Consider the following 25,381-nt stretch of genomic DNA (forward strand, 5'->3'; position numbering starts at 1 on the left):
GTCACTGAAAGTTCCAGTAAGACTGCCCTGCTGTATAGCATGATTCATGAAGGTTTTAGGCTGACTGACTTAGGTATCTCTGAGGTCCTGTACTTGTTCTTTTATAACATACATACATTATTTACTGACCTCCTACCAGAAACTGTCCAAAAAATCTGGGGATACAGTATGGAAAAAAAAATGCAGCCAAGGAAAAAAACAAAAAATCTCTGCCTGGAGATATACAAATATAGGAAATATTCTGTATATAATTTTCTATAAAATAGAAAAATTAAATATGAAAAATATAGCCTGATTTTCAGTGCTTTCACATAACTTTCTTCTAACAACCTACTAACTCCCACCCTCTTTCCAGTCCTCTCCCCAAACTTAAAAGTATTAAGAACTAGAAAATTCTTTCAGTTCGGGTGCCACACCCACTCCAGAAGCGAGATTTATTGGAAGCTCAAAAAATTCAGAAAAGTAGGCGGGACTTTGGAAATTTACAAAGGTAGGAGAGACGACGGAACTAACGTTTCGTAGTTGTGGTTCTCGGTGGGAAGCCAATTTTGGGGACCGGTAGTGGAAAGCTCTTAAGCTGTTTCCGGCCACCTCAGCGGGAAGCGGAGACGCAAGCAGTTGTCTCTTAGGGAACTGAGGTAGAGGTGTGACTGCTGCTGCCGCGGAGGAAGTGAGGACGACGCCCCGGGCCAGTGTTGGGTCCCTGAAGCCAGTGAAAATGGTGTTACTGACGATGATCGCCCGAGTGGCAGACGGGCTTCCACTGGCCGCCTCCATGCAGGAGGACGAACAGGTGAGCCACTAACAGATCCCGGCGACCCCAAGTCCCCGCGAAAGCGCTGCTTTCAGCTTCGGATTCCTTCCTAGGACGCGGGAGACCCTTGCGAACCTCCCAGGATCTCCCGACGGGTCTGAAGTGCTCCGCTCTTTCAGTGGTGGAGAGGCTACCCCTGAGAGGAAATCTTTCCTAAAAGCGAAGACAGATTTTTGTGTTACCCGTTTCTCTTCAGAAAAATACTTCGGAAAAGGAATAGGTTTCATCTAAGTGGGATCACTAATTGTGTTCTGTGGCTTTTTAGGGGCTTTGTAACAAAGTTAGGACTCATGATTTTCTGCTGCTAATAAGGCCGTTAACACAAATCCTAGGAAAAAGTGAGTTCCTAAGTTCTTCAACTCGTCTTTCTGTAGCACTTGATCCTTGACCCGGCTTGCTGACATCTTTTGAAAGTGGGTGAGGTAATTTTACCACTTATATGCAATCGTTAAATTTCATTGGGGTGCCTTCTTTCAAGGTTATGCACAATTCCTATCTCGCCCAATAAACGTACCAAATTTCTGCAATTCATTGTACCTTATTTTATTTTGCTTTGTCTTTCAGTAAGTGAAGTTTCCTAGTAGGCAAACAAACAACAGGTCTTACTCATCTTTGTGTTCTCTATAGCTTTTACAACAGTAGCTTTATGCTAGGGAGTGTTCAGAAATTTATTGAATTGATTAATAATAACTCCACCAGTTATCTTAAAAGGAAATTGCTTTGTGACTTAGAATCACATGGGAGATTTTCGGTGTGAGATAAGTGTCAGGAACAAGCCTGGGAGGTCCCTAAAGAAGGCAGTAATAGAATTTATGTAACTTATTTAAAGTGGTCAATTTTATATTACTTTCTCATACAACCTAAGTAGATTTTTAAAACCTCAGGCTTAAAAACGATGGATTCCTAAGAGGAAAAACATTTCGTGCATTCCTTTTCTTGGATTCTTCATTTATGATACTCATTTAAAAAAAAAAAAAAAACTTAGTACATCAAATGTGCCAGGCATTTTGTTAATGCAAGGGATGAGAGGACTCAGTCTCCACCTTCATAGAGCTTACAGTCTAGTGGAAAAATCAGATAACTAACCATTGTAATGTAGAACCATTATGGAAGAGGAAGGGGTTCTGGGGCTGAACATAGATATCTAAGATCAGAAGGGCCTTCCCAGAAATGACATCTAAGTTGATAGGAGGATCTGTTATTAAGGAACTCTTCTATTTGATTTTATGCCTCTTTATTTTTGAAAGTAAATTTGTTTATTTTCACTTTTAAGAGAGTAGTTATACAGATGATAGAGTTGCAGGTTATGCTAAGTGAAATATATTTCATTGATTCCACCAAAGTCTACTCATTGAAATAAACTGTGAAAAATATCTCATCCTGAATTTTAACTGTGAAATGTTTTTCTGTTGATTCTCCACTTTTGTTAAGAATTTTCTAGAACCACTCAGCAGGAGGAGTGTGATTGTTCAAAGGATCCCAAGAACATGGGGAAATTTCCTTGAAGGACATGTAGTTTGAGAAATATTTTACCCATGAGGGATGGCGGTGAAGTAAAAAGGGGAAGAATCTGATCAGTTTTTCAACTTTTGCATTTATTCTATTGTGGGCAAAGAATATAAAGTGGATATGAAAATTTTCTTAATATTAGAGGGCCCCTACTCTCCCTTGATACTTTATTGAAAAAAATTAATTGATTTGTTATTGTTTGTTTCTTAATTTTGAGTGTGGTATTGATTTACTAAGGTGGGTGCTTGGTTTCATTGACAAAGACATTTGACACAAATATTTATGTGATTATAATTCCATTGTATTTTCTTCTAGAAATTTTGTTTTTAAGTAATAAAGTCTCTCTTAAACATTTTTTTTTTTTTTTGGAGTTAGGATCATTTTATTTACTTTAGACATATCTCTAGATCTTTATTTATGTATTTATTTTAATTAAGTATATATGACAGCAGAATGTCTCTTAAACTTTTAATGTCTGCAGATATGAGTTCTAGACTTACTTTTACTATTATAATTATATAGAGAACATTTATAGAAGGCATACTGCATACCAAGCACTATGCTACGCCTAAATGCATTATTTCATTCAATCCTCATACTGATCATATTGGAATAGATTCTTTAATTATCCCTATTTATAGATAAAGAAGCTGTGAGGCTTATGGGGAATAGGTTACTTATACAGCTAGTAAGTAGCATAGTGGAATTTTTCATCAAGATTTTTTTACCTCAGCAACCATTGACATTTTGGGTTTCTTTGTTGTGAGGGACTTTTCAGCGCATTTTAGGATGTGTAAGGACATACTTGGCCTATACCTCCAGATGGCAGTAGCTCTACCTCTTTCCCTTTATTACAATTCAAAATATTTCTAGCCATGGCCAAATGTCCCCTTGAGAGTAAAATCACCCCAGGTTGAGAACCACTGGTTTTTAATCAGTATCTGTTAGGCTCTAGAGCAGGCTTAGTGCCTGACCACCAAATTCCACTGCCTTGTTCTAGGACTTTTGATGATGTAGTCACTCCTTACCAGTCTAGTAGTAGCTTTTTAAGAACAGATTATCCTACCAAATACTTTTAGCCTGTTTTTAACATAGATTTTTACAGTTTTAACAATTTTAGCTGTTCTGTGGATATACCTATCGGNTTTTAAGAACAGATTATCCTACCAAATACTTTTTTTTTTTTTTTTAAGATTTTTTTTTTTAGGGCCTGGCCTGTAGCTCAGTGGCAGAGCGCTTGCCTAGCATGCATGAGGCACTGGGTTTGATCCTCAGCACCATGTAAAAATAAACAAATGAAATAAAGGCATTCTGTCCATTTACAACTACAAAAAAAATTTTTATTTAAGATTTTTTTAAAAATCTTTATTTTTATTTTTATGTGGTGCTGAGGATCGAACCCAATGCCTCACACATGCAAGGCAAGCATTCTACCCACTGAGCCACAACTCCAACGCCTACTTTTATGTTTAAATACCTTAATTGTCTAAGCCAAATAATTCAAAGTGCTTTCAACTATGTCACTGATAATTTTAGGTGTTTACTAGGTACCAGTCCTTGTACAAGCTGCCTTATGAAATGAAAAGTTATTCAGATTATATAATTGAGAGCAAAATTCTGAAAATAACAGAATGTTATATACAGTGTTTCCTCTGTACTTAACTAGAAATTTAGGCTTAGGGCAGGTATAGAAATGAGCTTTCTTCACAAACTCAGACTACCCTAATTAATATCCTGTGTATTCCTTTGCTCTTTTTGTGGTGTTTTTCCTTTTAGGGTGTTTGCAATTTCTTTATCCACCTTTCTGTTCTACCTTAAAATGATTGTATTCTCTTTAATTTTGCACCAGCTCTGTGGAGGGCAGTTTAGACTTCAAGAAGGTGGTAGATCTAACCAGCAGGGAACTCAAAAAACAAACAAACAAACAAACAAATAGTCTGTTGTACAGTTAAACAGCTTCATTCTCCCAATTATTTAAGGTAGATTATAGAGAAAAATGGTTGGTTCTTGGTTCTGCTGGACTTTGACCAGCTGAATTCAATAGGGATTTTTAAATGACAAGAGCTTAGCTAAAAGTTCTTACTAAGGCAAAAGATGATACTTGATAGAACTAGTTGTTAGCAGTCCTAGGTGACAGCAATGAAACTATTATGGTTGTACGACAAATTACTACCTTGTACTTTTTGTAATATAGAGAGATAAATCCTAAATATGCTATCAAATTACTTCAAGTATTTTACACAATTTGTCCAGTTATTCTCATCCACTTCGTTATTGGATTACCAACAGATATCATTATAAAGTATATAAAGCTTATTAATCTATTCTAGATGAAGTAGAAGGTAGAATCAGGACACTCAAATATTTTTAGGTGAACTAGCTGACTGTGCGCCCTTTGTGACTTTGACACTGAAAATAATCTAAAGGTCAGTACTGTAAAGTAGAGGTTATGTTGTTTTCTAACTTCTGTATCCAAGTTGCCACATGATTTCTTGAGCATTTTCTACGAATTAGCAAAACATCACTTAGAAGATATATTTACTATTAAAGAAATTTGAATTATATAATTGGTGTTATGTAACATTTGGAGCAGGGGCTCCAGAGCCAGACTACCTAGGCTCAGATCCTCACTCCATCCTTTATTGATCTGGAGTCCTTGGTCCGGAGGCAGGTTTGATTTATCAAATATTGGTATGATAATCATCTCAAGGTAATTGTGAAGATTAAATGAGTTAAATTATATAAAGTGTTTAGAACAGGGCCTGGCAGAAAGTGAGCCCTTAATTTCATTTACCTGTTTCTGAAGAGTCTTTTTTTAAAATTGCTTTTATTTTTTAAATACATGACAGCGGAATACATCACAATTCTTATTACACATATAGAACACAATTTTTCATGTCTCTGTTTGTATATAAAGTATGTTCACACCAATTCATGTCTTCATACATGTACTTTGGATAATGATGACCATCACATTCCCCATCATGGCTAAACCCCTGCCCCCTCCCACTCCTCTGCCCTATCTAGAGTTCATCTATTCCTCCCATACGCCCTCTCCCTACTCCACTATGAGACAGTTACCTTATATCAGAGAAAACATTCACCATTTGATATTTTGGGATTGGCTAACTTCACTTAGCATTATCTTCTCCAACTGCATCCATTTACCTGCAAATGCCATGATTTTATTCTCTTTTATTGTTGAGTAATATTTCATATTGTATATATGCCACATTTTTTAAAAAAATTCATAAACCAGACTTGCTCATCATACACTGGATGCAAATATTTAGTAAACAGGAATGAATGAGTTAATGAGTAAATGACTAATTTTTCCCATTGCAAAATTAATTCATGCTTATTTAGAAAGTTTAGTGAATATATGCAAGCAAAAAGACCAAAATGTCAGCGGTGATTATTACCTATAATCTCTACTCATTATATCTTTTTGGTGAGTGACCTTAAATGTGTGTGTATGCTCATGTTTGTGTATGATTAAATAACTGACAATACTGTAAGACTGTTTTACCTCAATTTTCCACTTACCAGTATCTGATAACCATCGTCTGATATCATTAAATATTACATGACATTGTTTGGGTGGATACATAGTATTTGGTCATGTAAGTATACCAAAAAGGTTATTATTTAGCCAAAAGGATTGTATCAGCATTGTATTTCTCAGGAATGGTATATCACCTTGAGGTTAAGTGGTACATGCCTATAATCCCAGGAGCTCAGGAGGCTGAGGCAGGAGGATTACAAATTCAAAGCCAGCTTCAGCAATTTATCGGGGTTCTAATCTCTTAGCAAGACCACATCTCAAAATAAAAAATAAAAAGGACTGGATATGCACCTCAGTGGTTAAATGGTTCAATTCCTGGTTTAAAAAATTTTTTTCAACGTGAATTTTGAGGAGATGCAGACATTCAGATCATAGCCAACAGAAAGTCTTCCTTTCCCCAATTAGTATGCAAATGAATAAATAATGTGTTTGCTTCCTATTCTTCATTCTCTCCTTTCAAAAAGATATTACTACAATGCTAGAGCACTTGCCTAGTATGCATGAGGGCCCAGCACTGCAGAAAGAAAGTAATGACACTATTTCTCCAGTAGTTTCTCCACTGTTTCTCTCACCCTCGCTCCCCCTTTTTAACTAATTATAGTATTATCCAGAAATCCTTTAGGTAAATATGACCTATAATTACATTACTCACATGTTATTATTTTCATTTTGTTGCACATGTTCCTCAGAATTCAAACTTTGCTATCCAGAAAACCAAATAGATTTATACATAAAGGATATTTGACTTTCCAGTTCTTATTATACCCCTACTTATTTTTTGTTAGTTTCACTCATAGTGTTCGTATAATCTGAAGTTAATAGTGTGTACATTTAGTTTTGCTTAAATTCTCAATCATATAAGGCTTTGTGGAAGGTTTTGCTTGATATGCCTGCATAAAAATAAGATTCGTCAGTCACAAATTTCTCATGATTATAACACATGCTTGTGCCATTCTGTGCCAGTAACTGTAAAAGTGAAATGGGTTAGGAAGAAGATACTGACCTAATAGTGGAAAGAACACTGAAAGTGTCAGAAATGTAGTGAAGATACATACTTTTGCTTCGTAGCAAATAACCAATATGATTTTGAAGTAGGGATTAGGTCGTCTTTGTCGTAAAAGTAGGATCATTTTTCTCTCATTGAAATGAATCTTATTAAGCTGTAAATTAAGGATCTTATTCACATAACATCCTCCTAATATCATGATGCTTCTCACTAATTGACACAGCTTTTTGTGTGGAAAATTCTTAAATGAAGGTGTCTTCTTTCAGTCTGGCCGGGACCTTCAACAGTATCAGAGCCAGGCTAAACAACTCTTTCGAAAGCTGAATGAACAGTCCCCTACCAGGTGTACCTTGGAAGCAGGAGCAATGACTTTTCAGTGAGTATAGTCCTGATTTTTTTATGATCATTTATGAATGAAATACAGTAAATGTGACGCCTTATGAGAATTGTGACAGTCTTTTAAAGTAAAGATAACTTGAAAAATAGAGTCTCTTCCTGGAAGCAACTCCTCTTGACATGCTTACAGTAATTTAGCCTCATAACTTGTGTCTAAAAAAACTATGTACCCATCATGCAATAACAGATAACCTCTTACTTTAGGAATGTCTTGGAGCCAGACATAGGTAGGTTAGTACTCTTGCTTAGACATTTACTAGAATGTAACTTTGAGCAATTCACATAACCTTTTCAAGCCTCACTTTTCTCTATAAAATAGGGCAAATGATTATAGAAGTTCCATAAGGATTTTAAAGGAAATCATATGTATTACTTGCCTGGCACAAAGGGAATAATCAATAAATATGAGTTATTATTTAGGAAAAAAAGTTTAAAAGCATCTCAGTCATTGGTAAAGACAATACATACACCTGAGAGAGGGATCAAAAGAACTTTATTGCATTTTAAATGATTTATAAGCAACTGGTATTAAATGTTCAGTACATGTCAAATTTGAATCTGATATAGCAGGAAAATTACAAGATCACAGAAAAAAAAAAGGGATCAGCTAAATAATCTTTGCCATTTTAGGGACTCAGTAATTTAGACCCAAGAAGAACATTTTGGGTTTAACTAAAAATAAAAAATACAAAATACCACCATTTATCAAAGACGAGTAATTAAATATATCCAAATAAAAACAAAACCTTGGCCTGTTGATTAAGAAAATGGTAGACATTGCATTTTGTAAGGTATCAATTTATATAGTATCTGAAACATTTTATATAAATCTAATTTTCAACACCAAAAAATAGTCATTTAGGCAGTCATTTAAGATTATATACACCCATAGTCACAACTGCTTATGACATTGAGGCAGGAAGCTTGGTTGACCCCATCCTGGGCAACATAGCAGTATAATTATGTAATTATGCTATTAATTATATAATACAATTAGTCTTCCATATCTATTGGTATATAAGAGATTTGAGCATCCTTGGATTTCCGTATCCACAAGGGTCCAGGAAGCAACCTCTTATAACTACTGAGGGACTGTATATGTCTACCATGGGTGAGGAAACAAAAGACTTAGGAAAGTTCTTATAGAATTAAAGGATTTTCTTCTGTCTGGTTCCTTTAGGATGTTCATAATCTCATATCTTTTATTTCTACCAGAGAGCTATTTATTAAAGATTTACTTGCCAGGCCCTTTATTAAGTCTTCCTTTTAATATCATTACCTTTAATGAGCTTATCTTTTTATAGCTGAGAGAAACACATATTAAAACAAGTATACCATAATATTTCAGGGCAATAAATGCTGTAATGCAATCTGAATGCTTTGGGGGAGAGAGAAGGAAGTAGTAAATTCCCATTTGTGGGGGTTAATATGAAGAAAGGGATAGAGGAAGAGAAAATGCAGAGAAATTTCACAGAAAAAAATTATAATACAATTGAGCATATAAAAGGAACAGGATTTCTCCAAGTATATAAAAGAGCATTATAATTAGAAATGACAGCATAAGTAGAAGTTCACAAAAATATTTTAAAATTTAAAACCTAGCTTGTTAGGAAACAGTTTGCCATTTGGTATATTAGAATATGTGATAGAAAGTAGCTTAGCACTTTTGGAGGGCTATAAATACTTCAAGAAGTATGATTTTATTGCATAGGTATTGGAGAACCTCTAGAGTTTGTAAACAAGGCAATGTGATACTGTCAATTTGAGGGGAATAAAACATGTGGTATAGAAGATGATATAGCTTGAAGGCAGGGAGAACTGTTATTTCTAAGCAAGTAATTAGTATGATATTTAGGAGCCTAAGATACTGTAATAGTCTTTAAATTGTCTTTTGTGAAGCCATAGGATACCTCAGGTGTTACATAGGGCAGGGATGGGAGTTTATATAATGCTTTTGGCCTTTAAACTCCTATTTACACTAAATAACTTGTAAAATAATCTGTACACATAGGTCTTTTAAGTATAATTTTTGCTGAAGTAAAGAATACTATAGCTGACTGAAATTATGACTCAGTAATACAGTGCTTGGCTAGCATGTGTGAGGCACTGGGATCAATCCTCAGCACCACATAAAAATAAATAAAGTTACTATGTCCATCTACAGCTAAAAATATTTTTTTAAAAAAAGAATACTATAGCTAAAAAAGAAGTTTGAAAGCTTTTAAGTAATAGCCTAAACTTTTCCCAAGAATATCTCATACATGTAGTTGTATAGTCCAGAGAACTCCCTATCACAAATGGAAGCCAAATTCTGTTGTTCAATAGTTTCCAATTGATTATAGTTTTCCTAGCCTGGAAATCAGAGAGCATTATTAGTTCCAAGGCCACATTTGTCTATACCCAGTAAATAATATGCTGTTTATTTTCAGCTTTTAAGTGTCCACAAAAATTTCCAGTTTTACTTTGTGACTAGAAGAAATTTAATATATGTATACTAGTTCACTTACAAAAATCAAAGGGTAGATATAGTGAAAAATCTATTTCTAAGAAGAAATTTTAGGTATTGATATATGTTAGTTGAAGAATTGTGTAATGAATAAAACAGTTATACTCCTTTTGGGATATATGTCTCTTAATGAGAAGATGTTTGTTTTCTGATTCTGAGAATTTGTGGTTTGAAATTGATCTTCTCTTGGCCAGCCTCAGAGAGATTAAACTAGACATTTTCACAAGTTTATATGGTCCTCAGAGTCTGCTTCAACAAGTTTGAGGTACTGTTAACTTTATAAACAACTTTGTCTTGCTTTTTTGTCTTTTCAGCTATATTATTGAGCAGGGAGTGTGTTATCTGGTTTTGTGTGAAGCTGCCTTCCCTAAGAAGTTGGCTTTTGCCTACCTAGAAGATTTGCACTCAGAATTTGATGAACAGCATGGGAAAAAGGTGCCTACTGTGTCTAGACCTTACTCCTTTATTGAGTTTGGTAAGTTTATGCCCCTCACTTCTTTATTAGGGGAACAAACAATATAGAGGAAAAGCTCTTTGTTACACTGATAAAATTTGGACACTTTTTTTTCCCTGATGTTTACCTTACTGGAATTTTGGCTTTAGCCTCTTCTCCCATTCTACATCTTTTTGTCCCTTTTCTTCTTTGGTTGTTTTTTTGTTTTATTTCTTGGTGGTCCTGGGAATTAACCCTGGATACCTTACCAGTAAGCTACACACCCCCAGTACTTTTGGTTTTTATTTTGAGACAGGGTTTTACTAAGTGCATTGCCAAGGTTGTCCTCAAACTTGAGATCCTCTTGCCTCAATCTTCTGAATTGCTGGAGTTATAGGCATGTGCCACCATACCTGGCCCTCTTTTTGTCTCTTTGAATGAATGAGGCTCCCTTCTTAGAAGCAATATTCTCTAGATATAATTATCTTTTCCCTTTTGATCTTGTTGCCTTTTTGTTCTTTGGCTTGATTCTTCATTAGGGGCTTTTTGTGGGTGTGTGTGCTAGGGGATTGAACCCAGGGGTGCTTAACCATCAAGCTGCATCCTCCTCCCTTTTTTGTATTTTATTTAGACTCAGGGTCTCACTGAGTTGCTTAGGGGCTTGCTAAGTTGCTGAGGCTGGCTTTGAATTCACAGTCCTCCTGCCTCAGCCTCCAGAGCCTGTGAGATTACAGGCATGCACCATCACCAATTAGGGGCATTTGTGACCAGAGCTATGCATAAAGCTCTACTTAATGGGCTTATAACAGCTGAGTCTTCTTTCTTCCAACCTCTAGACACATGCTAATATTAAGATTCATTTTTTGGAGATAAGAATTTGGAAATGAGAAAAAAATGGTATTTTGTTTCTTTTAGTAGAAAAGTATCCTCTAATTAAAAAAATACAAGAAGATGTGTTATTGATTGGAGACTAATATTTACTATATTCAGAAGTAGTGAGCGTGGGTATCTGTATTTGTATAGGAATTATGAAAAGATTCAATACTAGTCAGACCTCGTAAAGTATCTAGTGGCAATATATCAAAAGAAATATCCTAAGAACATCAAATATAGGGTAAGAATAAGTAGGATCATGCTACATTGCTGAAATTTTTAGTTAAAAAAGTAAGTAATTTTACTATCTTAGAATTTCTGGAGTGTTTCAAGTTTGCCTGATAAGTGAGTCATCTTGCCTTATAGAAATTAAAAATTTGGCAAAATAGTGTTTCGTAACTATAAACTCTCCAAAAGCTAATTCATATAATGTCCAGTTGTTCAGATTTTATTTTTTGTAGATAATAACAATTTAGTAAACCTAAAGAAAAACTAAAACACATGTGTCAAGGTCACACAGGAAATAGATGGTACGCTCAAACAAGCTTAACTGGCTATACCTGAAGATATGTATGAATGGGCTATAAGAGAACCATAAGGCATAGTAATCTGCAATCAGTAATAAAGTAGTTTTACCATCCCTAGGCTTGAAGGCATAAAAGGAAGGAGCAGTTTTTAGAATTGAAAAGAAGAAATTTATAAGAGAAACCAAAAGTTAGGATCACTAACTTTTGCAAGAGAGATACTTCCAGCTGAAAGTGACTTCTTAGGAAGTTATTGGGAATAAGTACCCTGATATCACTGGTCTGTTCCAAACCTTTTCTACTCTTGGGATCTCCTTCATTGCCTGATCTTTGCTGGAAGCCAGAGGGTAAGGAGCCCATTGAGGTACACCATACAGGTCAGGTTCCCAAGACAGAAAGCAAGGTGCAAAAAGGTGGAAGGGATCCAAAGAGGCCAAGTGAAAGGTGTCTAGCACATATAACTTCAGATTTTTGCCAAAAGTTAAAAGTATCTTTAATAATAATTCATTCTTACACCAACGTTGGCTAAAGATGAATGAGACTGTAGCTTTACATTGGTATTTTAGGAAATTCCCAGTCACATGCTTACTTTACCCAAAGTTTAAGAATGTCATGACATTAGGAAAATATATTAAAGAAAATACTTTAAGGCAACATTTGTAATGATAACTTTTTAGTAATCATTAACTCTTTTGCCTTGTTAGTCTATAATGATGGTAGGGTGTTACCCGCATACTTTTGGGAATGTATAGAATAAGTATTGAAACCAAATATAGTTTGAAATTTTCTGCTTTGAGGAAAGGCTTATGATAGTGGTCTTTATTTCTGTAAAATGTCTAATAGCAAATACTTTTTATTCAGAATTCTCTAAAGCTCATATCCCCTGAATCGTCACCTAGTTACAGCTTCACATTTTACAAATGAAGAAATCAAAGGCTGGGGCTGGTATTGTGGCTCAGCAGTAGAGCGCTTGTCTAGCACGTGCAAGGCCCTGGGTTCGATCCTCAGCACCAATAAAAATAAAATATTATATCCATCTACAACTAAAATAAAATATTTTAAAAAAAGAAATCAAAGCCTAGATTTTGATACTCACCCCATGTGCTTGATTAAACCAGGGACAGTGGCAAATCCAATAAGCTCAAAACTTCTAATTCCCTACTTGAATACTCCGATGGACTTGAAAGGAGTTGTTAATGGTCACTTTTCTTCATTGTTGTAGATACCTTCATTCAGAAAACCAAGAAGCTGTACATTGACAGTCGTGCTCGGAGAAACCTAGGCTCTATCAACACTGAATTGCAAGATGTGCAGAGAATCATGGTGGCCAATATTGAAGAAGTGTTACAACGAGGAGAAGCACTCTCAGGTATCTGAACACAATATGAGACTTAATAAAGCAATACCATAGGCAAGGAGAGCTTATTTTTATTGCAGTAAGATTCTTGCCAGGACTGTTAAGAATTCATGTTTCAGAAATAGATTACATTACAAGGCTTCCAGTATGATACATTTTTTTTCCCTAACGTGATTAGTTTTTGTTGGGTTAGAAGAGTGTAAAGGATTCATACGTATTTGAAGCAATTACTCTTTACAAAAATTTACAAAATTATGTATAGAAACATTTGTACAAGTTAAGGAAAATAAAAAGAAAAATAAGAGGAAAATGTCAAAAGACTTTTTGCAGTGGGTTCCATGAATAGCCTGTTTGGGAGATTTTACTACCACCAAACCAATGGAAAAGAAGGAGATTGCAAAATATCTATCATTCTCCCTAGTTCACAAATATTCTATCAGCTAGGTGAGCTTACTCACCATTCTTAATGGCCCATTCTCACTGTATGGATCTAATCTTTAAGATGTAGACAAGAATTGCTCCTTCAAAGAAACCCTCCTTGATCCTTATAGCCCACATCACATAATCTCTTCTGTACTTTTTAAACTCTTAAAACATTTAGTTACATGGCTTTTTTTGCGGATGATTGTGTTGTATATGTTTATTTACCCAATTCACCTCAAATATTTGCATTAAATATATTATTATTAATATATGTTCAATATGTATTCAATATAGATACTTAAATATATTTGCAGTAAATTGGTTACATATATATGTAAAATTAGGCATTTTTTACCTATAGTGATTTTTGTGTATGTGTGTAGTGCTTGAGATTGAATTACCTATAGTAATTTTAAATTGTAAATAATTGAAGTATATGTATTTATCTGATATTTAAATGTTACCCAAGTGTTAGAGGCAGACATGTAAACTCTTTAAAGACAGTATTTTATGAATTTTTATATATGTTTCACATGCTACTTTTATCCCCCACTATACACTCATTAATAAATATTTCTAAAATTCAGCTTGCTACACATTAGTAAATAGTTATCCTTTAGTATGAACCAAAACTTTACTCTTTGTGTTAGTAGTAGCAGTTATCCTAGCATATAGCTTTACACCCTAAACATCAAATTTTGAGGATGAGTCTATAAAGTTTTTTTTTAGCAAATAAGCTATTTATTTATTAGTTTTTTAATTTAATTAGTTATATATGACAGTAGAATGCATTTATACACTTTGATATATTGTACATAGTTGAGGTATAATTTCTCATTTTTCTGAATGTACATGTTGCAGAATCATGTCATGTAGTCATACATATATATATATATATATATATATGACTACATATATATATTTCTTTGAAGCAATTACTCTACAAAAATTTACAAAATTATGTACAGAAACATTTGTACAAGTTAAGGAAAATAAAAAGAAAAATAAGAGGAAAATGTTAAAAGACTTATTGCAGTGGATTCCATGAATAGCCTGTTTGGCTATTCATGTATACACACATACATACACACACACACACACACACACATACATACAGTAATAATGTCTGTTTCATTCTATTATCTTTTCTATCCCCACATCCCTTCCTCTCCCCTCCCATAACTTCCCTCTACTTAATCCAAGGTAACGCTATTCTTCCCTAGTGCCTCCCACCTTATTATGAATTAGTGTCCACATATTATACAAAACATTTGGCCTTTGGTTTGTGTGATTGACTTATTTTGCTTAGCATGATATTCTCCAACTCCATCCATTTACAGGCAAGTGACATAATTTCACTCTTCTTTAAAGCTGAGTAATATTCCATTGAGTATATGTACCATATTTTCTTTACCCATTCATCTATTGAGGGACACCTAGGTTGGTCTAGCTATTGTGAATTGAGCCGCTATAAACATTGATGTGGTTGCATCACTATAGCATGCTGATTTTAAGTCCTTTGGCTATAAACCAAGAAGTAGGATAGCTAGATCAAATGGTGGTTCCATTCCCAGTTTTCTGTGGAATCTTCATACTGCTTTCCATAGTGGTTGCACCAATTTGCAGTCCCACCAGCAATGTATGAGTGTACCTTTTTTACCACATCCTCACCAACATTTATTGTTGCCTATATTCTTGATTATTGCTATTCTAACAGAAATGAGATGAAATCTTAGAGTAGTTTTGATTTGTATTTCGCTAATTGCTAGAGATGTTAAACACTTCTTCATATGTTTGTTGATCAATTGTATTTCTGCTTCTATTATTGATTGGGTTGTTTGTTTTTTTGGTGTTAAGTTTTTTGAGTTCTTTATATATCCTAGAGATTAATGCTTTATCGGAGGTGCTTGTGGTAAAGATTTTCTCCCAATCTGTAGGCTTTCTCTTCACATTATTGTTTCCTTTGCTGAGAAGAAGCTTTTTAAATTTGAATCCATCCCATTTATTGATTCTTGATTTTACTTGCACTTTAGGAGTCTTGTTAAGGAAGTCAGATCCTAGGCCAACATGGTGCAGATTTGGGCCTGTTTTTTCTTCTATTAGCGGCAGGGTCTCTGTTCTAGTACCTAAGTCTTTGATCCATTTTGAGTTGATTTTTGTGCCGGGTGAGAAACAAGAGATTTAATTTCATTTTGCTTCATATGGATTTCTAGTTTTGCCAACACCATTTGTTGAATAGGCTATCTCCAGTGAATGTTTTTGGCACCCTTGTCTAGTATGAGATAATCGTATTTACGTGGGTTTGTCTCTGTATCCTCTATTCTGTACCATTGGTCTACAAGTCTGTTTTGGTGCCAATACCATGCCATTTTTTTCATAATAGACTTACAGTTTCTACCTGAGATAGAGTAGCATAGACGCTTTTTAAATCCAAAATTTATACATCTGTCAGTATACCAACAATGTAAAGGATTCTCCTCTAGTGTTTTGTGTTAAAAAGCTGATATGCTGATTTAAAAAGAAGTACTTGTCTACCTTAAGTAGCTTCATCTTGTTGGGGAGATAAGAAACTGTCTCAAAGAGTAATTAACAGGCAGTATAAGGGAATAAACATCTATTGGACACTTATTCTAATCTACTGGGGAAGTTTTATATGTATCTTATTTAATCTTCATAATTATTTCATGTGTAATGGGTGATATCAAACCAGTCTTACAAATAAAGAAGCAAAAATCTTGAAAAGTTATGTGGCCTACTAAAAATCACTGCTGATACTTAGCAGGATTCGTTGGCCTCTAGAGTCCTTGTCCTTTTTCAGTGTACAGTAACTTTAAATGGATATGTAGATAACAAGAGCTATATTAATATAGAAGGATATAGAAAAATGTAAAGTGAGCAAGGAAAGCCTTTTGAATTTACATAGACAAGGAAGTATCTTAAGTAGAAGAAAAAAACATCAGAACAGAGCATATTTAAAGGACAGTAAAGAGATTAGCCTACTTCAAAGAATATTTTCTCCTCTTTAAGCTTCTTAAGAATAAATATTTTATACCTTCTTTTCTTTCTAATTTTAGTTTAATAGGTAGTCTGCTTTGCATTTAAGACTAAGAGTAGTTCCTGTGGCTTCTTTCAGCAAACTTAAATTATGCCTTTTTTTAATGTCTAGTACAACTATCTTTTAAGCTCTGAGTTGTGTTTTTTCATTCATGATATTACCTCTATGAGACTATAAATTCCACAGAGGCGGGGATCATGTATGTTTTGATCATCATTGAATCTTCTGTCACTTCATATAGTCCTACTATATAGCATAAATATTTGCTAAATGACTTCTCCAAGCAGTAACTTTATCTTTATGATATCATGTGATTCAAAATGTTTCTTTATTGAGGAATTCTCTTATCACTTATTTCAAATGACCTAATACTCGTTCCTCTGCCCAGTTATGCTCAGCAGATTTAGAGTTATTTGGCAAATGTTTATTCAGCATTGATTATATGTCATTCTGGTTGCCTGGGATATAGAAGTAAAAACAATAAAATTCTCTTGTCCAATGGAGGGTACATTTCTAGTAGACTAGATAGAAAGATTTCTTGATCATTGTCATGGTTATTTCTCATGCTCTAATTGATATTTTTCATGACTAGGTTTTTTTCTTACTCATATGACCAGTTTGTAAATTCAGATGTGACTATCATACTTGTGTTATTAAGTAATGCCACATTTCTCAATCAAAACCAGTCTCTATTAAGCAATTTCAAATATTCCAGTTGTATTATCTCAAGGGAGAATAAACAAATTGAGATTGCAAAATGTTTTGTAAAAATTTAAGTAAATGAAAAGTTTGATCAGAATTAATTTATGTCAAAGCTTTTCATTATTTAAATATGTCCTATGTTTTAATCTGACCTAGTTTGTATCTGGCTATATCTAAGTACTCAGTAACAATTAATAGGTTGGGAGAAGGCAAACTTCTCAGAAAATGCTAAAAACTTAATTTACTGCATTTTGGTGTTTGTTTGTTTGAGGACCTGTTACTACATTTTAATTACAATTTTACATTCCTATGCCTATTGAAATATAATTTCTTACAGTTTTAACTTCATAATAGTCTTTTCTATGTGGAAAATCTCAGAAATTTTAAACTATACCACTGAAATGTAGTTTAATACTGTGTCTGATTAACTGAATTTTCTAGTTATCTAATTCTTATCTTACATGGATTATAATTTTTAAAAATATGATATAATGTGACTTAAACCATTAAAAGATTATAAAAATGATAATATTATGATTAAAATATTATAAAGATGATAATTATTAGAAATGTCAGGTAATATTTATTAAGTATTTACCATATGTGCAGGCATTGTTCTCACTTTACAAGCAATCTTATGTACCTTATATTTTATAGATAACGAAACTGAGAGAGGGCTGGGGGGTTGTAGTACAGTGGTAAGAGTGCTTGTCTAACATGTGTGATACACTGGGTTTGATTCTAGCACTGTGTATAAATAAATAAAATATTGGTCCATTGACAACTACAAAAATATTAAAAGAAAGAAAGAGACTGGGAAAGGCTAAGTGACTTGATGAACATTAATTACATGGTTGGTGCAGCTGATATTTGAACCAGAGAGTCTAAGGCCAAAATTTGTGCTCCCGACCACCACACTATACAGCCTCAATAATTTTGCACATAATTTGGTCAGATGATTTTAAAATATATTATAAATTTTATAGCACTGCAGTTTTGAGTTAATATATGTAACCTTACCCTTAAAATAAAAATGAAAATTTAAGTTTCATTGTTAATATGCCTCTCATTTTGGTTATTTTTATGCCTTAATATTATTGATGAAATACTTCCTAGGACTAATTAATGGTTTCCTTCTTCCTCTTTGACAGCATTGGATTCAAAGGCCAACAATTTGTCCAGTCTGTCCAAGAAATACCGCCAGGATGCGAAGTACTTGAACATGCGTTCCACTTATGCCAAACTTGCAGCAGTAGCTGTATTTTTCATCATGTTAATAGTGTATGTGCGATTCTGGTGGCTGTGAAGTAGTGAATCCAGTCATTGATAAGGGAGAACCTAGAACCTGGCAGGTGTAAGTTTTCAGGAAGCTGAGCTCACAGAAATGTGTATTAGAATCCAAGTGGAACTTCTGCCTCTAAAGACCTTGCAAGAAAAGACATCCTGAAAATGAAAGAGTACGCCTCATTTAATGAAGCTTAACCCTTTGTGGAAAGTCTCTTTTGGGGGCAGAGGCTTTCTCTGGGTGCTAAGCCATATATGTTAGGGAACAGTAGATTGTTTTATTTTGTTTTTTCCCTCCCAGTACATTTTTAACAGCACTGACTGGGCATTCTCATTCTCTAATGGAGCCATTAGTGAGATTTAAGGTAGCCAATCTGTGCTAGCAATATTCTGAAATTCCTTCAAAGAAGGCAACCCTTTGGGAAGTTCTTTTGACTTTAATCAACATTCCTTTTGTTGGTGACATTTGTGATTTTCAGTAATCTGAGTTTTTTCTGCCTTTCAAACAAGACTTCAAGTATGTGAAGGTTAATTACTGTGCTGCACCAATCCTGTCTGTTGGCCCCTATAGGAGTTAACCTTTGTTGTTTTCCTTTTATGATATTTTGCTTGTTGCACAATTGCTGTAGGGTTAAATGAATTATATTAAGATGCCTTGAAATTATAAAGCACTCCTTGATTAAGAAGCTAAAATTTTTCTCTTATTTACTCTTTAAACAAAAGACTTAGTTTGGGACATTATTAATTTTATTTCTCAGCTTTTTGCTTATATTATTATAAAAGCAGATATAGCATAGGATTGCTAGAGGCCCCTAGCTTAAAGAGAAGGCCCAGCTCAGTACTACAGCTTTGTCTTGCCCCCTTACTTACATTATAGTTTTCCCCACTCTGGTTTTTTTTTTTTTTTTTTTCCTGCTAACATTTTAAAAATTCCCCTTTATCCATTAGTTTCATGTCCCATGAACATCCTTTCAGGATATTGTCACATTTCAAAATGGAAACTGTTCGGCTATATAGTTAATTAAATTTGAAATCTCTGCAGATGAACTAATCATACTGATACATTTATCTAAGCAAATCTGAGAGCACCTCATTCCTGTTTCAGTTTATGCAAAGTATTCAAGAATGTTCTAAAGATAGAAAATTCATTTACAATGACTTCTATTAACCAATAAAAGTAACTATAATTTTTTTTTCCTTTTTCACTCAGGGATATTGGGGATTTCCTTTTACCTTATGACATGGAATTTTTTAAAAGGGGATAATAGGCCTTTTGAATATTAATGCCAGTGTCTACAATATAACCTATAACTCTTACACATACTGCAAATATTTCTTTAAACTATACAGGAAAATAAGCCAACTTCTTAACATCTTTAGAGGGAACTTTTAACTAGTAAGCAGTTTTATAACCTTAAAGGATCATCAGAACCACTGTTCTGATTCCTAATAGGAAAAAAATAATCTCATTTCCTTAAAACAAGGGAAGTAGAAATGCTTATTTTATTTCTGATAACTTAACAGAACTAGGATTTTTTCTTCTATTATAGATCTATATCTGCCAATTAGAGTTTTATGCATGAAATATGAGGTTTCTTTTATAGAGAATAAGTGCTTTTAAGTCCCTAAAAGGCATATGACAATTGGTAATAAAACTGAAAACCTAAGTGGTAGTACCATAGCATTTGGTGCTTTTGTAGGAGTGGAGAGTAGCACCTTATTGTTGAGAAGTTGCATGCTGCAACCTAATGGTCAGCAATGAAATAAATCCTTCTAGAATGTTCCCTTCAGTGTGAAGTTTTGTTATCTAGTTAATTTAAGTACACATATCCTTTCTAGGTACATTTCCACCTAACCTCATTGCACTAATTAAAAAGAAAGGATATGATAATGAAGAATAAAGGAATAGGAAAGTGGTTTAAGATCAGGGTAGTGGAAAAATAACAGAATAAGATTCATAAATACAGCCCCATTTGGGTTTTTGGTTTTTCCCCATACTGGAAATTAAACTCAAGGGCTCTCTACTACTGAGCTACAACCCTAGTCCTTTTTTATTTTTGATTCTGTAACAGGGTCTCACTAAGTTGCCCAGGCTGGCCCTCACATTTTGACACAGTCCTACTGCCTCAGCCTTTCAGATAGCTGGGATTACAGGCCTGTACCATTGCCCAGCCCCTTTTGTTCTTAATAGGAGCTAGTGGGAAGATCTAACTAGATGAATTGTATCAGGAATCAAACAGGCATCTAAAATAGAATGTGATAAATACTGTGTGAAGTTGTTGCAGGCACCTTAAGAAAGGAGAGTTAATTTATTTCAAGAGAAGGAGAATGGGGCATGTAGAGTTAATAGCATGTTCAAGTCATATGTAGAGAGAGTTAGGCATATTTTGGGAATGTAACAACTTGGTTTAGCTTAACTCAAGTAGAGACAGTTGAGATATAAGGAAGAACTAGAATGATATACTATAATAAAGGGTCTTGTCTATAATGCTAAGGAGTTTAGACTTTATTAATGGCCATAGCACAGGATAGCTAGTTATAGTTTCAAATGATCATTTTGGCCATGGTGTAAAAGATACATTGGAGAGGGAAAACCTGAAATAGGGTGTTAAAACCAAGGACTTGTCAGACAAGTCAGAATTAGGCCAGTTTCAAATGATTTTCAAGAAAAGAGTAATTAGAGATACCAGATAACTGTTACATAACACTTTGTTTTTTAGAAGGTTTTTAAATGATTCTTGCATTGACTCAACCCTTTGATGGTCACAGCATTCTATGAATAAAGAAACTTTACAAAGGATGCTACTCAGAGGCACATTAAGTAAATTGCCCAAAGTCACAAAGCTAAAAATTGATGGAGCCAAGATTTGAACCTAGGCAGCTGGATTTTTAGAATCAGTGCTTTTAAACAAAATACGGAACTACCAAACATTCAAATAAACTAAGTACCCCCAAAAAATGTATTTTGAATTTAACAACCAGAAACTTAATCCTGTAGGCTGAAATGATTCCAGAGAGCTGGGGACAAAGTCAGATTGCAGTGAGTTGAGGATTGGCACATTGTACACACATCTGGTTATTTAAATGTCTTTAACAGTGATCATTAAGCTTTGTGAGAAATCTTTGAAAATCTGACAAAATGTATGTGCCTTTACCCCAGAAAATATTCTTGTGTACATGCATATCAAGTGTCACAAACCATTTCAGGCTATTCAAGGACCCTAAAGCTTTTTCATGACCTAGTGGTCGATGGTCCCTCTCTGTTAAGAACTCCAATATATAGGATGTGGGACTCAAAGGTTAAGAACCCAGAAGCTTTGGACACTATCTAGTTGTGGTGAGTTTGAAAAATTCTACAGTTTGAACAAACTTTTTGGATGAGATGTATTCTTGAAAAACTATGTGTACGAATACGTTTATATCAAATAATATTTCCCCGTACTACAATCAGAGATCTGGTTCTGCTGATTTTTTGTTGTTGTTGTTCTAGTTTCTCTATATCAAAATTAAGGATTTTGAAATTTTTATTTTCTGCTTTTACTAGTAAGATATCTTCTTACAAAGGCAAGTTAAAAAGAAGTCACTTCTCTACACATAGGATTTAATAAAACATGTATAGTAAAATATCTCATAATTTAAATTCTGCCTTATTGGTAGTTCACTATTACTTATGGTAGTGAAAACTCCCACCTCAGTTTTCACTTCTATTCTAAGCTTGAGTGTTGTTGAACACACTGTAAAGGCTTTTAGTGTGTTTAGCACAATTAACTAAACCCCATCTGGTAGGGTATTTTTCAGGCAGTTCAAAAGGAAGGCAACAAACACGGTTATGTAGATGTTATTTTTGTGATTGCATATTAACTAACTGGACCAAATAACTGGTATTGTAAAGATGACTCCCCCACCAAGAAAATATTTTACTATGAATGACATAGTTTGAGATACAATGAGCAAATTGAATTTCACATCCTGTTCTTACTCATTATTGTCAGGCAGGATTGACACTTCAGGTAAAACTGTCTCAGGCAATTTAATCATTTAGTTCTTTAAAAGTTTATTTCAAGTGCTATAACAATCCATGTATTAGATTAGAAAAATCCCTGGAGGTTGGACTTTCATATAGTAATATACACTGGACTAATTTTTCTCTCATAATCTTCATTTGTTGAGTATTAAGTATTGGACAATTTATGGGTACTATAATCTTTGTAACCATTTTCTTTGCTCAAGGCCACATAGCTAGCAAGTTGAGATACAGAAATTCAAATCCAAGGCAGCAACACACATAATCACTACACTACACTGTATACTACTCCTAAGTAATAACATAGACACTTTGTCTTAAGCATTTTACTCTGTCCTGTTATTAGTAGTATGCTTATTTTTGTATATTTTCTTATCATTTCATTTTCCTGTCCTTTTTAATTTATTTTATCATTTTCCCTTTATTCTTTGTAAATAACTTTTGCTCTTATGATTTTGTTTGCCGTTTTTCACACTTGGCTTATATGTATATCTTCCCATATTTGCTTCCTTTTTCACTTAATCTCAGTGGTAATTCAGCAGTTTTCTATAACTGAATTCACTAACAGTTTAGCAAAGTAAAAACTCCACTCATTAACAAAAAAAAAAAATTTACTTTTTTTTTACCTGTGTCCTTTTACCCATTCTCTTCTGTTTCCCTCACTTGCTGTTACATTTTTAATTCTCTCCCTTTTTCTTTTCTTTTTCATTTCCCATGTGGTTTTCATTTCCAAGTTAACATAATGCTGCAACTTTGATTCTGTAAATCAGAGCTTCAAAATCAACTGAGTATTACTGTTTATTTTTAGGCCTTATTTTATCTTACTTTTGACTGGTTTTATAATATATTCTGTTCTTTCTTTATTCAGCACATATTAAGTCAGCAGAGGTATGTACATATATATGTACCCCTGCTTTAAGGACTCCTTTTGTAAAAAAAAATTTCAAACAATGCAAGAATTCAAAGAAAAGTTGTTTTTTGGTTTTTTTTTAAATCTAGGGCTTCTCTTATATTAGTGATTAATCCCAAATATACCTGTCTTTAAACTTGAGTTCTGGACCCAAATTTTTTGCTGCTTATTGAATATCTGTTTTTGAATATCCCATAAATACTTTATTTGTTACATCTAAAACACGTTATCACCTCTACTTCGTTATTCTCAAAGATAAAACCTAACCTGTGCTTTTATTAATCAGTACTATATTTCAAATTTTTACTCATCATCTGCCATCCCCTTATCTGAGCTAAAAGTCATAACTTGAATTTAACTCCTTCTTTTCCTCCTACTTCTAACTCAACTGTTGACCAAAATCTGTTTTTCACAACCTCCAAAATATTTCTCACCCACCTCTTTCTCTTCACCTTCTTGGGAGCAAGTACTTACTAACTTTAACATGTACTTTTTCAGTAGTCTCCTTACTATCTTCCTTGTATCTTCCTCTCTCACCTCAATACTATCAAATTTTCCAAAAGAGCTAATCACACCTCATTTCCTGTAGAAAGAGATCATATACTCCAGTCCACAATCTGGTCCCATTGTACCATTTCAAACCCATATCTTACCACTTTCCACCACCTGTAGTTTGCTTTAGTCACATCAGATAATCTGAGATCTTCTACACTGTCAAATACTTAACTTGTGCTGTGATTTGTTCTGTACCTTTTCTCTAGAATATTTTCCTCCTGTTCTTTTCCCTATAAGTTTGATAAGTTCTGCTCATCTTTCCAAGACCCAGCTCAAATTTATCTCCTTTATAAAACCTTTTTAACATTCTCATGACCTGGGAGAAGTTCATTTCCATCCTCCCACATTATCATGTTCATATTTCTAGCACAAAATTACCACTTTAAAAATACCAGTTGGTATGTGTTTGTGTTTTTGAGATAGAGACCAATTATTATTCATGTCTTTGAATCCTTGTACTTAGTACAGTGACTGACACATGGGAGGTACTCAGCAAATATTTGCAGAATAAATATGTTGACTTACAAAAATTAATGCTCTTTTTTTAAAAAGCATAATTTGAAAGGAAAAAAAAACATGGTGAAAAATGGTATAGCCTAGTAAAGGAATGAGGATAAAAGAAGCATGCTTAAAAAGTCAGAACAAAAAAGAGGATCAATAATATATTGTGAACACTTTGGAGAAAATGGGTGAAATTGATTGTAGCAGAAACAATTGAAAGGCAAGGAGGTAAAGAAGGAAAGGAAATAGGCGCATTAGAATAAGAGAAAAGCACAAAAATCAGTGAGACCAGCAGATCTCAGTCTGAGAATACTTCTAGTTGACCAACATGCCTATAGTTAGTTGCTTTTATGTTGTATAAATAGTATCTAGTGAACTTTTAATTATCTATTAACTACTTTCCAGTTTTTCATCTGAAAAAGTAATTTTAGTTCAGTGATAAATACCTTAATCAATATGCCATATGAGGTAAATTTTTTACCATGCTACTGTTAAGAAACTGGTTTAAGGCTTAATTTTCACCCACTGATGGGAGAGTGCACCTGCTGAACTTCCAGTTTTTTCCAAGGAGTTTGTGTAGGTGAGCAGTGAGGTATGTTAGACTGAGCATGCAGGGACAAAAGAAGTACTGGAGATTATATTTCTTTGTGTTTCTCTTATTTAGCCCACTTGCATTATCATGCAGTATGTTTACTTATGCACTCAGAACTTTAAAATAAAAGTACTTTGACTTTCAAATTGTTTTTTCTTTGTTATTTTTGTTTTGTTTTAATCTTCAGTTTTCTCAGGTTTTTACCAGTGTAGAGTTGGGATTTAAGTATGTTATAAAAATTCTGGGGCTGGGGATATAGCTCAGTTGGTAGAGTGCTTGCCTCACATGCACAAGGACCTAGGTTCAATCCCCAACACCACCAAAGAAAATAATAATAATAAAATAAAACTAA

At 34.0% G+C, this 25,381-nt stretch overlaps 1 protein-coding gene across 1 annotated transcript; it reads left to right on the forward strand.

The window, feature by feature from the left end:
• Window positions 1-552: 552 nt before the first annotated feature.
• Window positions 553-25,175, forward strand: Sec22b (SEC22 homolog B, vesicle trafficking protein). The gene is made up of 5 exons (XM_015505077.2): window positions 553-793; window positions 7,161-7,270; window positions 10,111-10,271; window positions 12,849-12,995; window positions 18,315-25,175. Exons 1-5 carry the CDS (start codon window positions 719-721, stop codon window positions 18,467-18,469), a joined length of 648 nt encoding a protein of 215 aa, XP_015360563.1. The 5' UTR covers window positions 553-718; the 3' UTR covers window positions 18,470-25,175.
• Window positions 25,176-25,381: the final 206 nt, after the last annotated feature.

This window comes from Marmota marmota, unplaced genomic scaffold (genome assembly GCF_001458135.2).
Source record: "Marmota marmota marmota unplaced genomic scaffold, marMar, whole genome shotgun sequence".
NCBI lineage: Eukaryota > Metazoa > Chordata > Mammalia > Rodentia > Sciuridae > Marmota > Marmota marmota.

Excerpts from the sequence above, each read along its gene's own strand:
- Sec22b (XM_015505077.2), top strand. The coding sequence starts at position 719 with ATGGTGTTACTGACGATGATCGCCCGAGTGGCAGACGGGCTTCCACTG. Across the intron at positions 10,272-12,848 it reads TTACTCCTTTATTGAGTTTG|ATACCTTCATTCAGAAAACC; the intron begins GTAAGTTTATGC and ends TCATTGTTGTAG. Across the intron at positions 12,996-18,314 it reads ACGAGGAGAAGCACTCTCAG|CATTGGATTCAAAGGCCAAC; the intron begins GTATCTGAACAC and ends CCTCTTTGACAG.